Source organism: Rattus norvegicus, chromosome 8 (assembly GCF_021556685.1).
Source record: "Rattus norvegicus strain SHRSP/BbbUtx chromosome 8, alternate assembly SHRSP_T2T, whole genome shotgun sequence".
In the NCBI taxonomy this organism is placed as follows: Eukaryota; Metazoa; Chordata; class Mammalia; order Rodentia; family Muridae; genus Rattus; species Rattus norvegicus.
The window spans coordinates 129,200,071-129,225,809 of record NC_141541.1 but is presented as its reverse complement, the minus strand read 5'-3'; the positions used below and the strand labels follow the sequence as shown (position 1 = coordinate 129,225,809).

The window sequence follows — 25,739 nt, the reverse complement described above, 5'->3', positions numbered from 1 at the left end:
ACACACACACACACACACACACACACACACACACACACACACAGAGTGTGGTGCTGGGGATAGAACCAGGGTCTCATACAATCCTACCGTACTCTACCACAGAGCTACTTCTCCAATCCTTAGTCTCTTAGAACAGGGTTTCCTTATGTAGCTCAGGCTGGCTTAGAAGTCATTGTAGAGCCCAAACTGGACTTGGATGTGTGATCCTCCTACCTGTGCCTCCAAGGTGCTGGGACTGCCGTACATTCATCCCCGAAGCCTTCTAATACGTAGTGCTGCAGCCTGTGTCACCCAGTATTCAATAGAGGCAGGAGGATAAGGAGTTCAAGGTCATCCTTGGCTACAGAGGGAGTTCGAGGCCAGTCTGGGATGCCAGAGATGCTATCTTTAAAAACAAAAGCAAACAAACCAATCCCCCAAATCCTTAAATAAAATATACTACGGAAGAGTAAAGGTTTCAGGGGCACTTTGCCTTCTCATGCCTAGCTGGTGTGTGCAGTTCCATAGGTCTTCCCTGGCGCCTCCGCACTGTCAGCTTAGATCTTTAAGGGCTCTCTCGGCCCCCGTACACGCGCGCGACCGTGCTGGTTTCCCTGGTGATAGTTGCCAAGGCAGCACATGCCGGCGTCGGGAAGGGCGGAGGAAGCGCCCGCCGCCCTGAAGACAGACCCCGAAGCGCGGCCGCGGTAAGTGCAGGAAGACTGAGTAGTGCGGGAGCCGAGCAGGAAACCGAACCTGGAGCCGAGCGAGGATCGAACCGGGGGTCCAGCGGGAAACCGAACGAGGGGCGGAGTGGGGAACCTAACCGGGGAGCCGAGAGTGGAGCCAACAGTGAGGAACCAAACCAGGGGACCGAACTAAGATCCGGAGGCGTGGCTGCAGCGTGTGGCCTCTCTTTGGGGTCGGGCTGCTGGTGTTTTCCGCGCGGGAAGGACTCGTGAGGCAATGACCTGCCCAGCGACCTGGGTGGGCAGGACTAGGAAGCAGGTCTTCCGTGGCTGCCACTCAGCACGTGGCGTCAGGACTCACCCCACTTCATCCCCTGCTTAGGTGCTGCTGCCCTGGCTTGACCCCCGACACATGAGGGGCTTGGAATGGGAAGGAGGTGGGCTGGGCTGCACGGTTCAGCTGGAAAGTGGCAGGCTGGTGGGAAGTGATTGGTGCTCAGGCCCTGTCCTCCGTCCTGCTTCTCCAGTCCTTAGTCTTTTGAGTAGGGCTTCACTCTGTAGTCTGAGCTGGCCTTAAAACACACCTAGAAAATCCATGCGGGTCCCAAATTGGTAATCATGCTCACGTTGGAAGCTGAACTGGACTACATACTGACATCTTGTCTTAAAAAGAAAAACAACAAAGGTTGTAAGCAATTGTGGTTATCTGTGGCTATCTAAGTATTTGTAACAGTTACTTGTGGCTAAGGTGGCTCGTTGGTTACAAAGTATAGTTGTCTGAAAAACGGCCAGATTCCCTCACGTTTTTCCTAGAATACTCATTAAGCACCTACCGTGTCCGTGTAGCGTGGCCATGAACAGAGTGGATGAAAATATGTGTCCTGGTAGGCGTGGTGGCGCATACTGGTTGAGACTGGTCTACACAGCAAGTGCCGGGCGGTCAGGCCAGCCCTTGCAGGTGTCTCAAACAGATAAAATGAAGTTTAAGTGTGTGTCCTATGGTAGTTTACCTATCAGTGGGAGAAAACACAGCTGGTGTGTGACGTGTGCTACAGGTCAGGTGCAAACTGGGTGACCTGGGCAGTGAGAACAAGCAGAGGATGGTGGTTCACATTCACTAACAAGTTGACTAGATTTAGAACTAGGAAACACGCCTCTGTGTGCGCACGCATGCACGTGAGGGTGTTTCCAGAGAAGTTTAGCTGAGACAGGAAGACCTGCCATCCCATAGAGTCCCAGACTGAAAAAATGAGTGGAGCCTTCATCTCTCTGTGCTTTCTGACAGCAGACTCCTTGTGACCATCCACTTGTGGATGCCGCCCTTCTCCAACATGGTGGGCTGTATCCTCCAAAACTGTAAGCTGACTAAGCCACCCTCCCCTTAAGTCGCTTTGGTCACACATTTGCCCACAGCAATGAGAAGGGTAACTCAGACACCCTGGGGACAGAGGTGGTGGTAGCACTTCTCAGGAGCTCAGGGAAGTAATCCCGGAGAAGAGACCCATTGAATCCAGAGATGGCCAGGAAGCAGCCAGGGAACACATGGAGACCAGAACTTGGAAGGAGCAGTAAGAGTGCAAGCCATGAGCCCGAAGCACCCCTAGTGATGACACGGGAGGGGAAGGGCCCTGACGTTGTGCTGAGGTGAGCATCTTACAGTGGACAGCGTCAGGGCCAAATGTGTGCAGAACAGGTTGTAGTATGAGGGTGAGGCAGGGGCAGAGAGAGACATGAGTTATAGAACTATAGGATAGCCCATTGGGTGATGGTCATTGGTCTGGGCTTACCGTGGAAAGGGTAGGCGTGTCCAGAATCTACATGATCTGTAGGACTGAAAAGCCGACAGCTAGTCGGTCGTGTCGGCCATGTCAAACTCAGGAGACAGGAGCCTCTGTGCTCTTGGGTTCTTTGCCCCATTTTACCTCTGCTGCCTCCCTCCCAGAACATGTTTCTGGTCACCCACTTTCCGTGGGTACATGCTCTCAGCTAATTCTTTGGTGAAGCCCCTAGGGGCTCTTACCTTTCCCTCAAAGCACGTTCATTTCATCTGTCAGTCAGCCTCAGACTCTGGGTTCCTTTCCATTCACAGGAATAAATGAGTCTGAGCGACCACCTTGCTGTGCTGCTCTTCCCAGGTGCCCCCACCCCAAGCTGCTGTGGCTTTGTCTTCCCTGCTACAGGAGCATGTGAGATAGGCCTGGTGCTAAAGGGTGTCTGAGAGCAGGTCGGCAGCTGGGCAGTCAGGGAGCCCAGCAGTGAGTGTAACTGTCCTGAGGTGTTTGTGAGCCTGGGAGTCACGGCAAGATGGAGACAGACTCAAGGACGGTTATAAAAATTAAAATATGTTTATTGTAACACTGAACCACAGACTGTGTGGGGTAAAAAGGAGACTTCTGAAGCCCTTACCATGGAGAAATCTGCTTGTCCTCGATTGCAGAGGCGCCATTCCCACTAACTGAGACACAGAAGCAGCACAGATGTGGTCCTCAGAAGACGGATGAAGAGGATGCACACATACACAGGGCGACTTTAGGGAAAGCACAGCAGCTTAGGAAACGGGACAGGACTGGGGCTACTGTGCTAGCCCATAAGCCGAGATCAGGAAGATGGCATCACCTTTTATCTGTGGTTCAAGACTGTGCAGCCATGACACCAGAGGTGATCAGGAGCCTGGGAAGGGATCTCAAAGCAGAGAAAGAGGGTGAAGCAGAAGAAGGGACTGTTGGGAGAGGGAGAGGAGTAGGCTGGGGTCAGAGGTCCACAGGAACAAAGTGAGCAGATCCACAGTGAAACCCATTGCTTTTTGTGTTAGCTTAAAGGGGAGGGGCATGAGAATGTGGTTAGTTGAGATCCATTTTGGCTCACAAGGTTGAGGGGCTACATATGGCCATGGCCCTCTGAGGTGGTTCAAGACATCACACGGCAAAGGACAGCAAGTATGTCTGCATACATGCATAGTACATGTGCGATATGTGTGAGTCTCTGTGTGTGCATGTGCACATGCATAGCAGATTCTTAGAAAGTTAAGCAAGGTTTTACCACAGAACCAGAGTTTTCACTCCATGTATTTACGAAGAGAGATGAAAGTGTGCTCACACGATCATCTTCTCAGTGTGCACGTCCATAGCATTTTGATTCTGGGATGTCCAAGTGACAGCTAGAACTGTAGGCCCCATGCTGCTTCAAGGCACTAAGATGATACTCAGCAGTGGAAAGTAAGGGCCTGAAACCTGCAGCACTGGGGTTGAACATCAGAAAAGTGGCACGGGGCAGAAAAAGAAACAGTCACAAAAACCTACCCACTGTGTGACTCTAGTCATGGGGAATCATGGGAAAGGCAAAAGAACGAACAGAAGCAGCGTGGGGTGGGGATGGGCAGCGGAGTCTGACAGCAGGGTCCACACGGGAGCGGTGGTGTGATGGGATGCCATTGTGGTAGTGTTGGTCTAGCTGAGAGTCAGGCTGTCAAAAAGCGCTGTGGTGTGGGGCGATGGGCTGAAGAAGATGAACAGAGATCGATGTGTGGGCCAGGATGTGATTGTGCATGTCCTGGACCCCTACATGAGTGCGGGTAAGCCAGTGAGCGTGTTTCTGACTCCAGTAGACCAGCATCCAGGGCAGGTGGAGGCAGGGAGCAGAGACTTGGTGGGAATGAGTGGTTCCAGGTACAGGGATTGCCTCCTAGATTCTGTTTGTAATTGAGAGGAGGCTGAAACAGTCGACGCCTTGTCTCAAGCTCCTACTTTGATACTGAGTGTGAGGTTTCTGAGAGGGGCGGACAGTGGACAGTGGTGGCATGGTTGCTGTGCTGTGCCTTAAGGGAAATGATGTCATCATTTCCCTTACATCGTCATAAGCTCATTCTTTACCTGTGGGAAGGAAGGACAGATGGACAAGGAGGCATATGTCAGAAAAACTTAATTCCAAAGAGCTTTTCCTGCTTATTATATCTAAACCCAGTACTTGGGGGCTTGTCTTCTGCGTGAGTGGGTCACCTCAAAGTATAGTAGAAAGATTTGCTGTGCTGTCTGTTCATGATGTATGTGCTTTAATGTGTGTAAATTATACCTCAAATACACTGTTTATGTGGGGGTTTTTGGTTTTTGACATACAGTACCATGTAGCCCAGGCTGGCCTAATCTCCTGTTGTGATCAAAAGTCTGGGAGTGTAGATATGTGTGGCCCACCCAGATCCAGCCCTCAACTGTGAAGGAGAAATGACAGTGGGAGCCAATGTCCAGATCAGGATCTAGCTGGTCTGGGATGAGCCCAGAGAGCTTCAGCTTTGACAGGTCCCGGGAGATGCCAGTGCATTCAGTGCAGCCAGAATGGAAAGCTGCTGACAGAGGGCCAGGCAAATGAGTCAGAGCAAGTGAGCCTCCAGCTGCCACCTGCAGTGGGGAGTCTGCTCGGCCCTGCTTTAGGCGAGGGAGTCTGAGCGAGTGTCTTCTTAGACTCACTGGTGGCTCAGTAGAGAACCTCAGCCTCTGGGCCAGCATCCTGCCATGTGCTAGTTGTATAGCCCTGCTCTGGCTTCTCTGTTCTCAGGGCAAGATGGCGGCTGATGAAAGCTCTGCAGACACTCTGCGACTCCAGTTCAAGGCCATGCAGGAGCTGCAGCACCGACGGTTACAGAAGCAGATGGAGAGAAAGAGAGAGAAAGAGCTGAGCTGTCAAAGCAAAGCTGATGACCAAGAAGGGCTCATGGTGATTCCGGATGGCCTCAGCCTCCTCGACACAGAGGAGCAGAACCTAAAAAACATCTTTGAGAAGAGGTAAGGACCCTTCAGCCACACTGCAGGCTGGTGGGGAGGGCAGGGGTGCAGTGGAGAGGGCAGGGGTACAGTGGAGAGGGCAGGGGTGCAGTGGAGAGGGCAGGTGTAGTCAGCTGGTTCACCTGGGCAAGTGTTTGTAAGTTCAGAGTGAGTTTGATACACATGTCTGAGGCCTCTTGTAGCTGACAGAGCTGTGCTTTCTGGGTGAGAGCTGCTAGGCAGAGCATTTAAAGCTAGACAGAAAGACTGTAAACTCACCAAGCTGTGGTTAGTCTGGATTCTCTCTTACTTTGCCTAGACCTGTGTTTCTAAGGGCTGGGATGGACTTGATTGTTTGTAGATCCTTCTGGTTCTGCCCAGGGCTTTCACCTCTGCCGTCCCCCCCCCCCCCCACACACACACACATCCTGAGAGATATCAGCACATACATGTCACCCTGTTCTGAAGCTCTGCAGATTTCTTACTTTTTTTTTAAGTCATTGGTATGAAGGTTTAAAGATATCTATAATTTTCTCAGTGCTCTGGACTTGACAGTATAACAGGAGCACACCGACTTGTGTAGGCCGATGCGGTACCTCATGCTAGCCTTGTCCCAAAAACCACAGCCATTGATGAGTTGTCTCTTAGCTTTTGGCTTTGCCCGGAATATTTTTGCTGGATTCAAGTTCAATTTCTCAGTTTTCCAAATGACCTATTGTAAAATGTCAATTGAAAAAAAAAAAAGCTTTCTCGATAATTACAAAGTCCCATGGCTCTTAAATATTAACCTCAGCTTAATCTAGACCTCTCTAAAGTGGGCCCCAAATCACAGTGGAGCTGGCAGGCTGCTTGGGCCTCTGGTGGAGTAAAGTGAGGCACAGCGGAGTTCACACTGGTCCTTACCTACAATTGCTGTCACCCATAAAGTGCTGGCTTAGCTGCCTCCGGGGCCTGTTCTGGGCTGTGTCACTTGCCCATGGCTCTGATCATGTACCGGGCCTGAAACATCAGGATTCACTGAGCTCACAGTTGAGGGTACGCAGTGTGTGGCCATTGTGTCAGGATAGCACTGGGAAGAGCTCCAGGCTATGAGTGAGCTGGCTAAAGTACAAAGCTGAGAGCCAGACACCAGCCACAGGCCCAGCTAAGACTCGAAACCCTGCTCTGTGTCCCAAAGTTCATAATCTCTGCTTCAGACACTTGAGGCTGTAAGGGACATTTTATATCCAAACCTTGCCTTGTGCCTGACACAGGAGCAATCCCAGGCCCATCAGGGTGCTTTGTAGTTCTGAAAAAGCGTCACAGGATGACTGATAGCATATAAAGCATGTACATCTGTGTACCATGTGTGTGTGCATGTGTGTGTAAGCATGTGCATGCGTGTGATCTGAGGATTGTGTGGCCTGAGCTCTCGTGTATCTCTGAAGCTGGGTGAAGCTTCTGTGGCAAGTCCATTCTAACTTCTCCGCAGTATTTCTTCTTAACTAACACATGGTTTTAGGTTTTCTTTCAGTTCCAGATTTCATTCTTATATCCTTTTTCTTTTTCTCTGTTCTTTGAGATTCTTTTTAATCTTGTTTGTTTGCCATTAGAGAGCAAGGTCTGTACTGGATTTGGAGGTTGCTTTGTGGCCTGCAGTCCTTGAGGGCTTAAAATGAGTGAGGGGGAGAAGGTTGGGGTGTTCAGTCCCTAAAGTACCTGCTTGTAAACACAAAGACAGACTCAGTCCCCAGAACCCATGTAAAAATGCTGGGCATGGTCATGTGCTGTTGTAAAGATGGAGACAGGCAGATCCTTGGGCCATCTGACCACCCAGCCTAGCATAATTGGTGTCTTCACACATGAACAGACTCACATGACATATATTCATACACACATGTACATACACGGACATGTTATCCTACAAGGGCATATAGAAATTCTAAATCTTAATTTAAAATGGAGGCTGGTGTCCATCCATGCTTTAGGTGAACTTGGCTTCTAGGCTAGTGAGACACTCTGTCCCAAAGAGTGTAGATGGCATTCCTGAGCGTAACCTCCACGGGTGTTCTCTCAGCTCCACACACACACACACACACACACACACAAACACACTTGTCACGTGGACACACACACGAGGGTTTTTATATGACCCATGTGAAGAAATAAGCAACGGTGTCTGAGCCTTACATAGTTCATCCACACTCACTCACTCACTCTGAGAACAGCGCGTTCAAATCTCTCTTCTCTCATAGTTTTGGTCTTATTTTGTACAGACAACTTCTTAGTGCCCCCTAGTGCCCAACCCTGATACTACAAGTGTAAACCAGCAGCGGAGACCGGGGCTCTGACTGCCTGTGAGGAGCAGTCGGGCTGCCTTTCCTTTCCCTTGCAGGGTGCTGGAAGATGAAGTCCAGCAGCTTCGTAGTGAGCTCCGGGAGACAGTCGATGAGAACGGGCGACTGTATAAGCTGCTGAAGGAGAGGGACTTTGAGATCAAACACCTCAAGAAGAAAATCGAAGAGGACAGATTTGCCTTCACAGGTAACTCCACCATAGCTGAGGAGTCCAGACAAGTGGGCCCAGTTGTCCTTTAACTCCAGAGAACTGTGCCAGGGTCAGTTGTGCTCACAGTAGCCCATGGGGTCTCTCTCCTTGGTGCTTGGCTTAGACGCTACGCACATCTGCTGTGTGCTGCAGAAGGGACGTTGGCCCCTCTGTGAGACGTTCTTAGGACCCAGACACCCTCAGCAGCTGCTATGCTGACCCTGGCCCTGCAGGTCTGGGCTGCACTTTTAGTCTGTTAGAGAATTCAGCACCAGGGGTGTGAGAAAGACTCTGATTCTGCAGGTCTTGGGGTAACCTTGGCCTGTGGGTGTGGGTGTGGGCTAGGCACAGGCTGTGCAGTGATGCCTCTGACCTTAGCTTGTAAATTGGTGGGGACTGTGACCCTGATGGTACTGTGCTCCTGTAGACCACAGTTTACCCCCACCAGGTGGATATAAACAGAGAACCGGTGCCATCCACCAGGGGGAGCAGAGGGGCTGCCCTGCTCTTTCCAGAGCCCCTCCCTGCCTGTGTCCCTAAACAGGTCTAGCAATAGTCCCATCAGGAGGACTTCATCATCCTAAAGTCCATGAGTAGCTGGATGTACAGACTCCCTCTCTTCTTCACTTTTTTCTTTCCAAAACAGAAAACACAGGAAGACAAGGCTTTCGATTGTGAGGACAGACGCTCAACTTTGCTTCCTGCTACTCAGGGGCTTAGTAGGGGGCTGGGGTGTGTTGGTTAAGTCAGGGGATCCATCTCCACCAACAGGAAGGGTGGGTAGGCTGGGCTTGGGATTGTTCCTCCTGCCCAGCCTGTACTGTTGTTCTGCCAGTGTACACACATGTGCACACAGCTCTGTGTGTGCTGCTTCTGGGACTACTTAGCTCTGCTCCCCATGGTGAAGTTGCCATTCAGCCCTTGGTCTGGCTGGTCCTTGTTTTCTGAGTTTTCTCCCTTCCTTCTCCCTTTATTTTTTCCTGTCCCCCTCCCTTCCCCTTCTCTTCCCTTCACATCTCTGTCGCTCAGGCTGTTCTAGAACTTGGAATCCTTTCTCAGCTTCCTCCCTGTTTGCATCCCCAGCTTGCCGCCAAACACAGTGCCATTTCTTGCTTAATTTATGCTAAGCATAGCACATATTCCAGTTAGACTCACTTGCTGAAGGCTGCAGAAACTTTAGCACCATCTAGGTCCCTTCATGTCCTGCTCGTATATTACAGTTCTGTGGGTTTATTCCTTTTTTCCAGACAAGATCTCACATAGCACAGGGTACTCTATTTTTCTGTGTACCTAAAATCAGACCTCGAATTCTTGCTCCTTCTGTGTCTACCTTCCTAGTGCAGGGATTGCAGACGTGCACCACACATTAAGTGCAGTCTGCCAGCAGGAAGAGCTCAGGGGCAGCGCGGAGGCTTTGTAGCTGATCTGTGTGCTATAAAAACTGTTTTCAGACGCTGGCCTGTCTGCTTGTCTACTCTGCTGCCCTGTTTATCCCTAGGGTTGTCGCTCCAGGACTGAGGCTGTCCTGGGAAGGACTGGGGAAGGTGGGAAAAAGTGTTGTAGTTCTCACTGGTTCTCCCTGCTCCTTGGGCTTCCTTGGACAGTCTTCTGTTGGCTAATTGTGGGTTTTTGTTGCTTTTGAGTCCTGAGAGGTAATTTGCTCCGGGAAGATAGTCTCTGGGTCACTCATGTTTTCTTTCTGTGTGTTAGCGATTGTTTCTTTCTAGAAACCTCCTTCTCCACACATTGATTTGAGAAGTGTGCTCCATGAGAACATGGAGCAGGATGTTCACACCACATCCGACTCCAAAACTCAGCTCAAATGGAGCTTCTTTAACTGCTGGAGCCCTTTCCAGTGCAGTGGTCTCCTTCAGTGGTGTGAGACTTGAAGGGAAGTGACTTCTCTTTTTAGTTGTTGCTCTCTTCCCCCTCCTTCTCCTCCTCCCCCTCTTCTTCTTCCTCTTCCTCCTCCTCCTTCAAGACAGGGTTTCACTGTGTAGCCCTGGCTATCCTAGAACTCACTATGTAGACCAGGCTGGCCTTCAACTCAGAGATCTGCCTGCCTCGGCCTTCTGAGATCCCTCCCAGCCAAGCTCATGCTGATCCTGGGCACAGCACAGAGAGGCCAGGCTACACCGCTCTTTCTGTTCACCATGGGGCTCCAGCTTGCACTCATCTCCCCTTCACATACCTCCTCCCTGCACACACCTGCTCCCTGCACACACCTCCTCCCCCGGCCTGTACCCTCCAGCCATTTGGCCTCCTGCAGGTTCCTCTGACCACCCGTGGACCTCCCCACCCCCAGCTTCCCATGGGCTGTATCCTATGTCGAGAGCCCCCTTTCCAGCTCTCAGCACACTGCCTCTCGACTGGATCTTTCTCTTTTATTAACCTGGGCCACTGTTCACACTTCCTCTTCTCTCGGAGGCCCCTCCCTGTCTAAAGTATGCTCACCTGCCACAGCTACCCCTCTTAATTTCCTAGCACATGTAACCTCGCAGATAGTATATGCTCACCTAACTCTTCTTATTGCCTGTCGATTCTGCTGGAGAATGAGCTCTCTGGGAAACTATTTTGTTTCCTACTGAATCACCACCACTGAACGAATGTATTCATCTTGGTCATGTGTTACCATAGCTCTGTGTAACATCCAACTGTGTGATCTCGGCGATATTGAGCACTAAGAATTTATTCACTGGGTAGGGAGCTAGCACCCTGACCTTGCAAGCATAAAGACCAGAGTTTGCGGGGTTGGGGATTTGGCTCAGTGGTAGAGTTCTTGCGGCCCTGGGTTCGGTCCCCAGCTCTGAAAAAAAGAATAGGAAAAAAAAAAAAAAAAGACCAGAGTTTGCTTCCAAGTATCATGTTTTTGAAAAGCCAGGAGTGGTGGCACTTGTAACACCATGCTGGGGACACAGGTGGAGATGGGGCTTCCTGGCCAGATAGTACAGCTTCTGGTCTAGGCCAGGAGAGACTGGGTCTCAAAAACAAAGAGGTGAACAACACCTGGAGGAACAACACCCACGGTTGACTCTGATTTCCCCACACACCTGAACCTATCTGCATGTGCACACACATACAGCATACAATGTGCACATTCATACAGCATACATCTGCATGTGCATGTGCATACACAGCACACATCTGGACCTTCTTTGGGGTTTGGCTAGGGTGCCTCAATTTTGTTCCGTGTCCCTCTTTAAGAACCAGCCAGCCGGCCTTGGCTGGAGATTCTTGTGAGATGGCATAAGCAAGAAACCAGTTGGACTGTGTCTACCTGCACTATCTGTACCAGCCAAAGCTGGTACCAGGCAGATACAGAAAGGTCAGGGGACTATACCCTGCTCATTAATGTTCATGGCCACTCTCTGTGGAACTAAGACTCTGGTATCTGCTTTTTTTTTTAGGATCCCTATGTAGCTGAGAATGGCCTGGGACTTCCAATCCCCCTGCCTCCAGCTCCTGGCTTGGGATTACAGGCACTGCACCTAGCTGCCTTCCAATCTTACAGTTTGCCTGGGACCGGCTGGTTCTCTGAGAACCATGCAGATTTGCGGTGCAGGTTGTATTTTTAATGGGCCTTGCAATTTCTTTCATTTTAGGGGCGACTGGGATGGCTGGAGACCTAGTTGCCACCAAAATCGTTGAGCTGTCCAAAAAGAACCGGGGTCTGATGGCAGAGTCAGAGAGTGCAAAGGTCAGGATAAAGCAGCTGACCAATCGCATCCAGGAGCTGGAGCACGAAGTAAGGGCCTGGGCTGCTCTTCTGGGCAGGACTCCAGAGGGAGCATGTCAGGCAGCTGGGGACACTGGCTGTCAAGAGGAAGCCTGGCATGGTGTGGTTAAGGGGACAGACACGGAGCCTCACCCTGAGATCTGCGACTGTTCACATGCCCCACACCTATCAGGTTCCCCACCCATCAGGTGGCCACAGGGGTGGCCCTGCTGCCAGGCTTCCTGAGAATTGAGAGATGTAGTGCTTCACTATGCAGAACAGAGCCCGGCATGTAGAAAACCCTAGATAAATGTGTCCAGTCGGCTCCCAGGAACCCCTGTTCAGCCGAGGCCACGGCCAGGAGCAGTGACATATTGGTTTGGGGCATGGTCCCCCCACTCACATCTCTGACATGATCCCATTCAGGTTTTGGCTGTACTGGTCTCCTGTGCCTTCTGCCCATTCGGCACCATGACTACAGCCCTGTGGTTCTGGTTCCTGAAGAGTTGGAATGGCTCTCCAGGCTGGAGGGAGGCTTTGCAGTCTTTACCGAGTCTGAAGTCTAGTCCTGAGGCCCTGCAGGATCCACCCTGGTCCTCCCTGCTGGCACCAAGGAAGAGTATTCATTCTGTGATGTTTCTGGAGAATTAGCTCATGTGCTACTCACTGGAGGGAGTAGAGTAGGCTTGAGTGGTTCCACTCCTGGGAGATGGAGCCACATGGGAGAGTGGCACAGCACAGCCAGGGCAAAGGAAGAGGAGCAGCACCATGACAGGCAGCAGGGCCAGGAGCTGCTTCAAGGGGCTTGCCCATCAGGCCTAGCCAGAGACTGTAAGAGCAGCATCCATGCAGAGGGCCTAGAGGCTCATAGTGCTGAATGGACAGAAAGCACAGGAGATCAGTATGGCCAAAACCTGAATGAGACAATGTTGGGGATGTGAGAGGGGGCCATGCCCCAAGTCGGTGTGACCACCATGTATGAAGAACAATCGCAAAGTCACTAAAGGTTGGCTGCCTACAGCAAGCTCCATTACAAGGCTGTGGCTGTGTGGTAGCCACCCTCTGTCTCGCCTGTAACCCACAGTCCACAGTTCCTTTATTCTCTTCCTCCTAGGCTGAGAGAGTGTCTTAATTTGAGTTTTATTGCTGTGAAGAGACACCATGATCATGGCAACTCTTATAAAGGGAAACATTTAATTGGAGCTGACGTATAGTTCTGAGGCCTGGTCCATTATCATCATGGTGGTTTGGATAGGTTTGGCCCCCATGGATTCCTGTGTATGAATGTTTTGCTCATAGGGAGTGGCACTATTAGGTGTGGCCTTGTTGGAGGCAGGATTTAAGGTCGCAGATGCTCAAGCTATGCCCAGTGTGGTACAGTCTCCTTCTGCTGCCTGTGGATCAAGACATAGAACTCTCCCTTCCTTCTCCAGCACCATGTCTGCCTGAGCCCCATGCTTCTTGCAGAGACTATATTGGAATGCCAGTCTAGGGGCTTGTGTGTGCCGACCACGTGCAGGCATTTACCAAGTGAATCAATAGCCAGCCCCACTTGAATGTTTTCCTTTATAAGAGGGGTCTCTTCACAACAATAGGACCCTGACTGAGACAATTGTCATGGCAGGAAGCGTGGCACGCAGGCAGGCATGGTGCTGTAGAGGTACCATGTAGAATCTACCACTGGATTCACAGACGACAAGAAGAGAGCTTCAGAAACCTCAAAGCTCCCCCGCAGTAACACAAGAATGCACCTCCCAATGGTGCCATTTCCTAAGAGTCTATGGGGCCATTTTCATTCAAACCACCCTAGAGAGTATGGCTGACCTGTGGTTATTTATTAAGGTCTTAGCAGATCTTTGGGCTGCCCTTCTGGGGTGGCTAGGAAATAGGGCTGATTATCAGTCAAACCTCTCCTGTCACAAGTAGGTTGGAGAGGAGCATTCCTTAGTGGTCCACATGTGAGCCAAGACCTCGGACACCAGGACAGGTGGCCCCACCAGGACAGGTGGCCCCACATCTCACCCAACAGGTGAGAGCTTCAGCTGGCTGTGCAGCTGCTGAGGAGAGCAAGTGTTAGTACCATGTTTGCTTTTTAGCTACAGATGGCATCAGCCAAGCCACCAGCCAAGGGGGCCACTGATGCAGGCGCTAAACCCCTGAAGACCCAGACGGGGGACAAAGCCGTGGTATGTATTCTCCTTTATGCTAAGTCTGTGAGGTAGCCATGACCTAAGCCTCCCTTCCCCAGGGTGCTCCCAGATATTCTGCCACCATTCCTTAGCCAAGGGCTCTTCTCTGCCATTGTGGCCTCAGAGCAGCCCCCAGGGAACTGCCCCTGTCTGTGCCCTGTGCCCAATTTCCTGGCAGAGGCTAGGGAAGGCCCAGATCTGAGCCACTTTCCATGGGAATGAGAGGACTGTAGAGCTAGAGGCCTGGGAACACAGACCAGGAGGGAAGGCTGGTCCACTTAGATGCCGGCTCTCAGGCTGGTCATCTCTGCTATAGTTTCCTCACAGGGCGAAGCCCACTCCTCTTACTCTGGAGATAGGCTTGCTCCTGACTGCCCAGAGCAGTTCTTTTCCCTTTAATCCGTGTGTGTGTGTGTGTGTGTGTGTGTGTGTGTGTGTGTGTGTGTGTGTGTGTGTGTACATGCATGTGAGATGTGCACCTGTGCATTCGTACATGGAGAAGCCAGAGGACAATCTCATGGGTCATCAGGAACACCATCCACTCCTTTGAGACAGGGTTTCTCTTTGGTCCCAAGCTCACCACTTAGTACAGGCTGGCTGGTTGAGATGTTTAGCTGGATTAGACTGGATCTTCTGTCCCTGCCTCCCCAACATTGGCATTACAGGCCCTTGGCATCATGCCAGCTGTTCACATGTACTAGGGACTGAACTCAGACCCTCACACTTGCACTGTAGTGATAGAGCCATCTCCCAGTCTCCTGAGAGCTCGGTTCTTTACAAGGCTGCAGTGTTGGGGCCCCTGTGTAGCACTGCAGCCTTACAGATCTGTTCCTCAGACCTTGTTTTGTAGCTAGTGAACATGCCACAAAATGTCAGCAGTGTGAATGTAAGAGCAAGAAGCTATGAGAGGAAGGTAAGCAGCCTTAGATGGGCTGCCAGAGACGTAGAGCCCAAGTCGGGCTAATTTGCACCAGTCTGCAGTCTCAGCAGACACTCCAGGCAGGGCTCTCAGGAAGCCAGACCAACTGTGACAGGCAGCCAAGCCCCAAAACCCCAGCTCAGTGCTCCTCCCTCTCCATGTTGCCTCTCGCCCATGCCTCAGGATCAGGCCACTGCTTGCTGATCTTAGGAGGACTTCCATCCTGTGTGTGCAGTGGTGGCCTCTTGGGATGCAGGAATGAGTGTATGAACCAGACTTCTTGCTAGGAGGCAGTGTTCTTAGTGGGCAATGTTCTTCACGACCCTTTTTGGAGAGGAGCACTGCCAAGATGTCCTTGATTTATCCAGACCAGTGACATCCCTTGACTTGAGCTACACTGGGTGAGAAACTGTTGGGTCCCTTGTTAGCCTGATAGGACTCTGTGCCTTGTCACCCAGGGATTCATAACCTTGGTCCAAAGATGATTCTAAGGGGAAAAGGAGTAGCCATGTACAGGAGAGTGTGATGGGCCTTCAGAAACGGGCTAGCCTGAGCTGGCAACAGGAGCTCACCCTGCACTGAGAAGCTGGTATAGGGCTGGCTATCCTTGCTCTGGGGCAGAGGTGGTGATGGCCTAGCAGGAGGAACAGGCCCTTCAAGGCACAGAAGCTGGGGAGCCCGGACGTTCTGCACAGTTGGCCCCCCGAGTGGCAGCTGCATAGCATTGGTTTGAGCCCAGAGGAGCCCAGACGTTCTGCACAGTTGGCCCCCCGAGTGGCAGCTGCATAGCATTGGTTTGAGCCCAGAGGAGCCCGGACGTTCTGCACAGTTGGCCCCCCGAGTGGCAGCTGCATAGCATTGGTTTGAGCCCAGAGGAGCCGGGACGTTCTGCACAGTTGGCCCCCGAGTGGCAGCTGCATAGCATTGGTTTGAGCCCAGAGGAGCCCGGACGTTCTGCACAGTTGGCCCCCGAGTGGCAGCTGCATAGCATTGGTTTGAGCCCAGAGGAGCCCGGACGTTCTGCACAGTTGGCCCCCCGAGTGGCAGCTGCATAGCATTGGTTTGAGCCCAGAGCTCACAGACAGGAAAAGGACATGAGCCAACATAGATCAGGGTCCATGGAGCGGCCAGGGAGGGACTCTTGGGTCACTGCAGCAGGAGTCTCAGATGCATTCTGTAACCAGCTACAAGAGCAGGGGTCTCTGTTAGAAGAGTGTGCCAGGCTACAGGTCTCATCTTAGCCACACCAGGTCTTTTCCCAGGTATCGTCTGCTCAGAGACAGGACAAAACCTTGTCTGCATCATTGGACCCTGAGGGGCAGCTCACTCTAGAGTCTGGCCCCAGTCTCCTCTGAAGCACAGTCCAGAGTGCAGGGAAGGCAAGAGGCTTCAGGAGGCTGTGCTGTGAGCAGTCAGCAATGCTGTTCCCAGGGCTCTGTAGCTGCCCTTCAAAGGAAACAGCCTGCAGTGGGGGCCAGGCTGGCACATAGCCCCACCTCCCCAAAGCCATGGTGGCTGGGAGGGAGAATGGGCCTAGCTGCTAGGTATCTCCAGAATGCCATATGGCTTTAGTTCCTGTCAGCTACCCACTCAAGTCAAGGGGCCTTGCCCCTGCCCCAGAACCTGCCCTACAGTGCCCTTGGTACACCTCCCGTTAAGTGCCTCGGTGTGCGGATGAGGAGCTGCAGCTGGGAGTGGGTGTCACAGCCTGGCTCTGGGTCACAGTGGCGGGGGTGCTAATGTGCTCATACACTGCCCTCAACAGGGCTGCCAGGGCTCTGAGGTTCATGACAGGAAGTGCTGAGCACCAGGAGAGGGTGCTGGTCCTTGGCCCAGGGCAGATTTAAAGCTACACATCGGCAGAGAGAGGACAGGTGCCCAGCAGCAGTCAAGGGTAGCAGGCAGCCACATGGGCAGAACTCAGGAAATGAGTAGTTTTCAAAGATCTATTTGCATTTTGTGGAATTCTCCATTCTGCAAATATTGTTTACACTGATCTTTGCCTTTTTATCCTGGCGGTGGTGTTAACTGCAGCCAGGACTCTGGACCACGTGCTCAGGCCTAGTTTCTATGACTACTGCTTTATAGTAGGCTGTTCCAAGTTCCATGAACTTCCTAGGCTTGGTCTGTTGGGCCTCTCCTCTATGCTACATAAAAGCCAACTCAAAAGCCCCCATGATGGCCACCCTATTTCCAAAAGCCCAGGCCCCTGGTCCACTGGGCAGGAACAGAGGTCTCAGCAAGGCCTGATGGGTACTTGGCTTGCTAACCAACCTCACTGTTGCCACGACAACCTATAGCACCATTGGCACCAGAAGCTCAGATTGGGAGACTTGGCCAAGACAGAAGGACCAGGGTTCTAATCCCACTGTGCCATCCCAACCCCATGCATTTCAGGGCAGCTCTGTTCTTCTCTAGACTTGATATTTTTGTCACTGATGGAAGGAGCTTGAATAGTTTGATCATGGAGGTCCCAGGAATATCTGAGACAGAGAGACAGGCAGTATAATAATCCAACATTTGCCTTAAACATTATATTGTCATCATCAACACAGTTCTTCTCTGTGTGACCCCTGCTGGCCTGGAACTCACAGAGACCTGCCTGCCTGTCTGCCTCTGTCTCCCAAGTGCTGGGATCAAAAGAGTGTGCCACCACACCCAGCTTAGGTGATTTTTTTAAAAGATTCATTTATTTTATTTGTATGAGTACACTGTAGCTGTCTTCAGACACACCCAAAGAGGGCATCGGATCCCATTACAGATGGTTGTGAGCCACCATGTGGTTGCTGGGAATTGAACTCTGGACCTTTGGAAGAACAGTTGGTGCTCTTAACCACTGAGCCATCTCTCCAGCCCAGCTTAGATGAGTTTTAAAGAGAGAAGACACAAGCAGACACTGAGTCACAACATGCATCTTTCTAGTGAGATGGGACACTCAGGGACTGGACCTGGGCCTTGTTTCCATCCAAGCAAACACAAGTGCCCACCTCTGTTGGTAGAGTCACAGCCTGTGCTGACAACCCCACATCCAGAAGAAGAGGCCCAGAGTTGGGGAACCATAGTGTGCCTGCAGGGGAAAGAGGGTACTTTTAGCCCAAGCAGAGAGTGGCCATGCCCAAGGAGCGTCTGGGAGGTGTGGCACCTGCTGCCTCCTCTAGATGCTCCAGCCGTAGCCATGCATGCGGCCACACATGTATGTGCAGCACAGAGAGCAAAGAGCTCAGCTGGACTGTCCAGGGTCAGCCCGTGCTCCCTATCCTGTGCCCGCCAGGTAGTCCAGGCCCCTGAAGACTTGGCTCCCGCCCGCCTCTGCTGCCCGCCCACCTCTGCTGCCCGCCCACCTCTGCTGTGCATCTCCGGTGGTTGGGCTTTCTAAGAACTTCAGCCCTAGCCCAGTGCCTGGAGCGTACACAGGTACCCTAGGAGCCTGACAGTCATTAGCTAGGCCACGAGTGACCACTGTCTTCCTCTCCTTCCTAAGCAGCCGGAGACCCCAGAGGTTAAAGCTCTGCAGGACAGGCTGGCAGCCACCAACCTGAAGATGAGTGACCTGCGCAACCAGATCCAGTCTGCCAAGCAGGAGCTCCGTGTGGCCCAGAAGGTCCTCCGTCGTCAGGGTGTGGGGCTTCTTGTGTGGCCAGGGTTGGTCCCAGGAAGGTCCTGATGGCCCACTGGCTTCTTTCCTAAAGCAGGGGTGCTTGTGCTGGGTCAGCCCTGTCGGGGTATGGGCTTCCTGGAAGGGCTGCCCACTATCCTGGGATCTGCTCTCCCCATGAGGGAGAAGCCTGGGAGCCTTCTCTGTACCTCCCCGAGCCACTGCCCTGTGCCCTGGTAGACGCTGGGTTGTCACTCAGTGTGACTCAAAAGGCTGCCTGGCCCAGCTGCTGCCCTGAGCCTGTGGCCTGCAGCTTAGAAGGAAACAGGGACGGTGTGTGCTGAGGCCTTAAAGGAGGCCAGTTCTAGGGAGTGGAGTGACATAGCGGATGGGCATCTGCCTTCCCGGCTGGACCCGCTCAGACGGGCCAAGAGTCACAAAAGTGTCTCCTTGTGGAAACGAGGGTCAGAGACGCGCCCTGCTGCTGGGGCCAGCTCGGTGGCACACGGAGGGCATTAGCTTCATGAGGCTTTGGTGGCCACGGTGCCAGGTCTCCCTGAAGCACAGCAGCCTCAGTTGGCTTCTCTGTGCTTACAAGAGACACGCAGCAGAGGCTGTCACAGAGGACCAGGCCCTGTGGCAGCCTCCTGAGCGCCCCAGAATTCTGTGATCCCAGGCAAGTCATGCAAGCTCTGTGGCAATGGGGGCTGAGTGTGTCAAGTGTCAAGAGCAGGGGATCTCGGGGACACAATAGTGCTGCAGTGTCCCCGAGAGGGGCTGGGATGATGATGGGCTCACGGCCTCCCCAGGCAGAGCAGAGCTGGGCCTTTGACAGCTGAACTCTGAGGCAAGAGGAAGGTCATGGGGCAGATCAAGCCGTGTCCATCAGGGACCCCACCCAAGCACTGCCTCTGAGAGCCATGCGAGGCTAAGAAGGGCCTGGGCCTGTCCTGTCCACACCGAGCACCTTGCTTTGTTTCAGGTTCTGGCCAATGAAGTTGGGGAAGATGTAAATATCCAGCAGCTCCTGGCCTCACCAGGGACCTGGAGGGGAAGGGCTCAACAAATTCTAGTTTTGCAGAGCAAGGTGAGTGAGTCAGCAGACTCCTCCTGACCCTGACCCTGAGCCTGACCCTGACCCTGACCCTGACCCTGACCCTCACTAGAACCTCGAGCAGACAGCACTGGCGCAGGCCCGTGGGTCCCACAGCAGAGTGGAGGGGTTCACCCACCCCCAGCCTGATTTTCGTTTATTTATTGCCTGCACATGCACGCACTTACGTAACACTTCTCACATGCCAAGTCCTGGCTCTCACCAGCCCCACAGCGCTGAGTTTCACTTCTGTCCCTGCAGGCATGCTTGCCCAAGTTTCTCTAAGTTTGCGTGACTGCTGTAGTGCTTTTTCCGGTTTTATACCAGAAGCTTTTTGTTAACCAGTGAAACAGCCTGGTCTGTCTCTGTTTTCTAAGTATTTTGGCACACACCAAAGGTAGTTAAGAGAAGCAGTTCCAGAGCTGACTGGCTTGAGTTCAAACCCCAGTGCTCTCCTCACCACCTGTGGACTGGTGCATGAATTGCTCCCTGTGCCTCAATTTCTGCATCTGTGTAATAGGGATAACAGCATTTATTCTCCTCCCTGCCCCAGAATTGTTGGCAAGAATGATCGTGTCAGCATGTGTATGGGGTGGGATTCCTCAACATGGTGCCATCCTGGAGAAGGCACTAGACAGAGGTTAGCCCAGGTTAACCACTCCACTTCCACCACCATCCTCATTGTGCCTTTAGACTGAGAAGCTTCTGGAAGATGTGTGATTCTCTGGATTACTCGAGCATGCCACCTGCATCCCCTGGGATCAAGTCTACACCCTCCTGGGTGGGTTTTAATTAGGGTCGTTCATGGATTCCTTGAAGCCAGCATGAAAGGAAACAATATACCCTAGAACTTTGAGACCCTACAGATGTGAACTCAAGTCTCCTCACCGTTAAGCACCCAGCACATACCAGCCTTGCCAAACCCACCAATACTATCGTTAAGCTGAGTATGGAATGAGGAATATGGTTTTTATGCCCTTACCTACTTCTGTGCCACCTTGAACTTGCCTGATCTCCTCGGATTCCACACACACTAGAGAAAAGGCCACCACTAGCATATAGCACGGTTCTGGAAATGCTGTGCACCCACTTAGCCTAAAACTGGAGCCCTGCCTCTCACCCCAAAACCAGCTCAAAACGTATCAGAGAAGTCAGGGTTAGGCCTAAACCCTGGAAATGCTCTCGGAAGAGAGCACAGACCTCTGAAGAATCCAATGGTGGCACACAGGGCAAGAGCTGAGTCGTATTAAACTAGAAGGATCCATGAACGGAACACTCTGCACAGTGAGGAGAACCTGCTGACCTGTCACTCTGCAGATTGACAATCAGAATATATACAGAACTCAGAAACCCTGTCGCTCTGCAGATTGACAATCAGAATATATACAGAACTCAGAAACCCTAGCAAAAGAACAAGCAGCTCAAAACTTAAATACACAATTATTTCCACATACACTTCTTGAGAGAAGAAATGCAAACGGTTAGCAAATGTACATATTTCTACGTGCACGCACGTGTGTGCATGTGTGAAGAGGCCAGAGTGGACATAAGACAGTGTCTCTCCTAAACCCAGAGCTCCAGGACTCCCCTGTCTCTGTGTCTCCAGAGCTGGGATTCCAGGCAGGCCACTTGTTAACAGCCATTAGGGAAGTACAAGTCCAAACCGCACTAAGATCTCCTCTCTTCCAGCCACTGCTGTCATGAGCAGCATGTGCCAGTGAGGATGTAGGATGTAGGGACAGAGGAATGGCTGGGAACCTAACATGGTGTGGCCACTGTGGAGATGAGTATGGGGATCTTGAGAAAACTGAAGGCAGTGCTTCCGTATGACCCAGTGCTAACCCTGCTGGGTACATTCTGAGAGGGGCCTGGGTCAGCATAGAGGACCCCATAGACTCCTGTCTACCGTGTGGTCTCAGCCTGGGTCAGCACAGAGGACCCCAGAGACTCCTGTCTACCGTGTGGTCTCAGCCTGGGTCAGCACAGAGGACCCCATAGACTCCTGTCTACCGTGTGGTCTCAGCCTGGGTCAGCACAGAGGACCCCATAGACTCCTGTCTACCGTGTGGTCTCAGCCTGGGTGCCCATCAGTATGTAAAGTACAGACTCTGGTGGCACATGGAGGGAGAGAGATGTGTGTATGAACAGTGGTATTTTAGCCATAAATAAAAACAAAAATCTGATACTTGCAGGAAATGAACAGGGCTTGGATATCACTGTGTTAAGTAAAACAAACCACACTCAAAGAGACAAATATTTCATGTTTTTCTCATAAAGGATTTTTCTAATTATTTACTTTATGTATATAAGTACACTGTAGCTGTCCTCAGACACACCAGAAGAGGGCATCGGATCCCATTACAGATGGCTGTGAGCCACCATGTGGCTGCTGGGAATTGGGGAATTGAACTTAGGACATCTGTAAGAGCAGTCAGTGCTCTTAACTGCTGAGCCATCTCTCCAGCCCGAGGATTTTTTTAATTGACTTGAAAGAGACAAACAATAAGAAGAAAGCCAGGGGAGGGGAAGAGAGTGGGTGTGGCTCAAACAAGGTTACAGAAGTAAGGAAGTGTCACAGAGAAACCCACTGTTTGTACAATTACTATGGGAATATTTATAATAAAAAAGAAATATTTCCTTTTAAAATAGTATCACCTATGGCTTTTGTTAAATATAGCTCCCAGGCTCTTCCTGCTCCCAGGCCCTTTTTTTGTTCTGGAGTGAACTTTGGGGGCACGCAGGCTTGGGGGTTGGGTGCTGAATCCTCAGGGCAGCACTATACCCTCAGGCAGGCCAGGCCCATTTGCTGTGAGGGGATAGACGGTCATGAGGAAAGGGCTTTCTCACTGACCCAGAACCATCTCTTCTAAACTAAACCCCTTGTCTTCTCCATTTGCCTAAGATGATCCTAGACTGCCCGCCCTGGAGGGGTGGCTCCATCTTTAGCCTGGTACAGACTTCCATGGTACCTAGGTGGCAGGGCCCATGGCTGTAGTCTGGTGGGACAGCCATCTTTCCTGCCCTTAGGTCCGAGATCTTGAGAAGCAACTGGGCCAGCGTCAGAACAAGATTGCGGGCTCACCGAGCTCTGAGCTTCCTCTCAATTCAGACCCAAGGAAGCTGACCGCACAGGAGAAAAACCTCCTGAGGATCCGCAGCCTGGAGAGGGACAAGCAGGAGAGCTGGGAGGTGAGGCGGGCCCAGCCACTGGCTTCAGCACACAGGGATGGGAAATTCACAGTTCTCATACGGATGTGACTGTCCCTTACAGACCACAGACGCGGGGGTCTGGGACAGCTCTGTGAATGGGCCTCACTTTTTGTCAATCAGCATGGGCTACCTGGGAGGGACCTCACCCTAAGCCCATTCAGTGAGTGCTAGGTGGTCCAACTATGGAGACCTCACCCTAAGCCCATTCAGTGAGTGCTAGGTGGTCCAACTATGGAAGTTTTGAGAGGAGCTATGTGTAAAACTTCCTGTAAAGAAAATATGTGGGTGTCTTGGTCATTGTCCCTGTTGTAATAAAACACAAGATAAAACTAGCTTGAGGAAGGAAGGGTTGGTCTCAGCTCACTGTCTGACGGTACTCCATTTTGTTGGGGAAGGAAAGTGCGGTGGGGATGGGAACCTGAGACAGATGAATGCCAGCATATGGCTGGGTCCCTTTTTTCCTTTTCATTCAGTCTGGTACCTACTCAGTGGGATGTGCTACCCATCAGAGTGGGTCTTTTCTCCTCTGAAAATACGTGCCCAGGAGTGGTGATCCCAAATTTAGACACCTTGACAGTGATGGTGAACCCTCACCCTGCATCACACCCCCAATAATGGAACAGGGTGGGGCCTAAAAAAGTGCCCCGAGGCTGTGAACAGAGAGGGCAGGCCAACATTTCAGGTGTGCCTCACTGCTGACTCAGGTAAAGTGGGAGCTGTCTCTGGCCCTCAGAACCTGACAAAGGCTTCCAACAGTGAGGCCTTCCATACCTGCCCACTGGGAGGTTTCATCTTCAAGAGTGTCTGCCAAGCTCCAGGCCAGGGGTGTCAGGAGCCTCATGGCCTCCTCCAGACTCCTCCAGCCTCCTCCAGCCTCCTGCACCTTGTGTGCCAGCTAGTCACCACAGTGCTGTAACTGTGGAGAGACATGGTTCCCTGATCATAGGACTAGTGGTCCCTCACTGAGTGGGTTCAAATGGGAAGATGCCAGTTGTCAGCCCCCAACTGCACTATGTTTCTATTGGGAACAATAAACAAAACACAAGTTAAGCGGACATGAGCCATTTGGGTTTTAAAAAGGGTTTGATGGGCAGTGCATTAGTTAGGTGCCGTGTGTGTGTGTGTGTGTGTGTGTGTGTGTGTGTGTGTGTGTGTGTGTGTGTGTGTGTGTGTGCGTACATGTGCACGCATGTTAAGTAGGTCCCAGAGATCAAACTCAGGTTTTTATCTCTGAGCCATTTCCACTCCTGATGTTCATTTTGTAAAGCAAGAGGGCTGGTATGCTGCTGGCCCATCCTGGCCGTCCCCTAAAGCTGTCTACCAAGTGCCTGTCAGGAAAGGGGGATCTGGGCCTGTCTGAGGTCAGGGCCCTGGCTCCATGATACCTACTGGACCCTTCGTAACTGCCCCCCCAACCCCGAGTCTCCCCAGAGAGTGGGATTCAGGGTGCCCTGGGCTATGAGCCTAGGCTGGCTCTCAGCTCTCATTTTATAATTACAGAAATTAACCAGTGAGCGGGACACCCTCCAGACAGAGCTGGAGGAGCAGAAAAAGAAGTTTGAGGGCATTCGGTCTCGCAACAAGGTGCTGTCCAGCGAGGTGAAGACCCTCAGGAGCCAGATGGTGACCCTGGTGGAGAAGGGCAGACATGACGACGAGCTGATCGACGCTCTTATGGTACGCAGGGCAGGAGAACCATGCTGCCCATACAGATGCACCAGTGCCTGAGGGAGACAGCTGTGACTGGTGCTCTGGGCAGTGGGACTCCTGAGGAGATGTGGGTGAGATAGGGTGTATGATAGGGAGCGAGCAGACTGCAGGGACACCTCACTGATGGTTATGTGCTTCAGGTGTGCTGAGCCTCCATTTTCTCCTGAGGTAAGAACAGCTTCCTTCTCCTGCCCCGAGTCACTCTGTCTTTCCTCTTTGCCCCAAAGCAGAAAGCCTCTGTCCTTAGAGTCTCTCTGGGGACATGTTCAAGGGACTAGGCCTCAAGTTAGGTGCTGACAGACTCCTTGTGAGATAGACTGGATCCAGGCACTGGTTCAGGCTTCTGTTTTCTTCACATGTCTTCCCACCAGCTAGGCACCCACTCACTGAGCTGCCTTGTGGTACCTGAAAAGCCCCTTTTCCCATGTCTGCCTTCTTGGCCCCAATTCCCAGGAAGGAATCAGAGGCCAGGAGGCATCAGAGTTGAGTCTTGGGTCCCTCAGGGAAGGTATTCCTGGTTCTCAGAGGGACAGCTAGGGTCTCTTGCTGAAGTCCTCTTGGCCTTGGCAAAGTTGGATGGCTCCAGGGAAAAGTCAATTGGCCCTACCTTTCCCGGCCCTCAGTAACCCAAACCTACCTCTAACTGCCCTCTGGCTTGGCCCTCAGGACCAGCTAAAGCAGCTGCAGGACATTCTGGGCAGCCTGAGTGTGCAGGAGGAATCGAGACGCACGTCTCAGCAGCACCTGGACCAGAAGGTCAACAGTGAGGCCCAGAGAAGCAGCAGCCTTGTGGCCCAGCTGCGGGCCATGGTGGCTGATCGTGAGGCCAAGGTGCGGCAGCTGGAGCTGGAGATTGGGCAACTCAGTGTACAGGTGAGCTGGGTGCCCCAGGCCAGCGTGTCAGTGCCCACACTGCCCTTCCACTCCCACACTCACGTCAGCACTGGCCACTGCATCACCCATGTGGACCAGCTCCTTCCAGTCTGCACACACTTTCCTCCCTGAAGCCATCTACCGCCACACCACCCTGAGTGTGACTGACCTTGTCTAAAGCACCTGATCATGCCTCGCTCAGCTTAGACGCCACCTGGCTTCCTGTCACCCTTCTTGTCACCCTGTCCTGTCAGCTTTGCCAAGGCCAAGAGGATCCAGACTCCTACCAGCTCACCCTTTCCCATCTGCAGCTGTGGCCCTCATTTTGATGATCCAATGCAGTAGCTGTCCTCGCTCCAGCCATTGTGGTCACGTTGCAGTCAGTATGATGGCCATACATTCTTTTATTAAAACATTTGAAATCTTTGACAATGTCATACATGTATACATGGTATCTGGGTCATTTTCACACCCCCATTACCCAATC

At 52.1% G+C, this 25,739-nt stretch overlaps 1 protein-coding gene across 3 annotated transcripts in view; it reads left to right on the top strand.

Annotated features, from left to right (window-relative positions):
- Positions 1-605: 605 nt before the first annotated feature.
- The window catches only part of Ccdc13 (coiled-coil domain containing 13), a gene marked incomplete in the record, with an annotated part of 44,389 nt that continues 19,255 nt past the window's right edge, over positions 606-25,739 (top strand). The window contains 12 exon segments of one of the 3 annotated variants that reach the window (NM_001447038.1): positions 606-687; positions 3,355-3,374; positions 4,735-4,748; positions 5,215-5,443; positions 7,797-7,945; positions 11,551-11,693; positions 13,760-13,849; positions 18,253-18,372; positions 19,349-19,453; positions 22,487-22,648; positions 24,170-24,346; positions 25,046-25,252. In NM_001447038.1, coding sequence (NP_001433967.1) covers positions 5,223-5,443; positions 7,797-7,945; positions 11,551-11,693; positions 13,760-13,849; positions 18,253-18,372; positions 19,349-19,453; positions 22,487-22,648; positions 24,170-24,346; positions 25,046-25,252 — 1,374 coding nt within the window. 3 annotated transcript variants of the gene reach the window in all.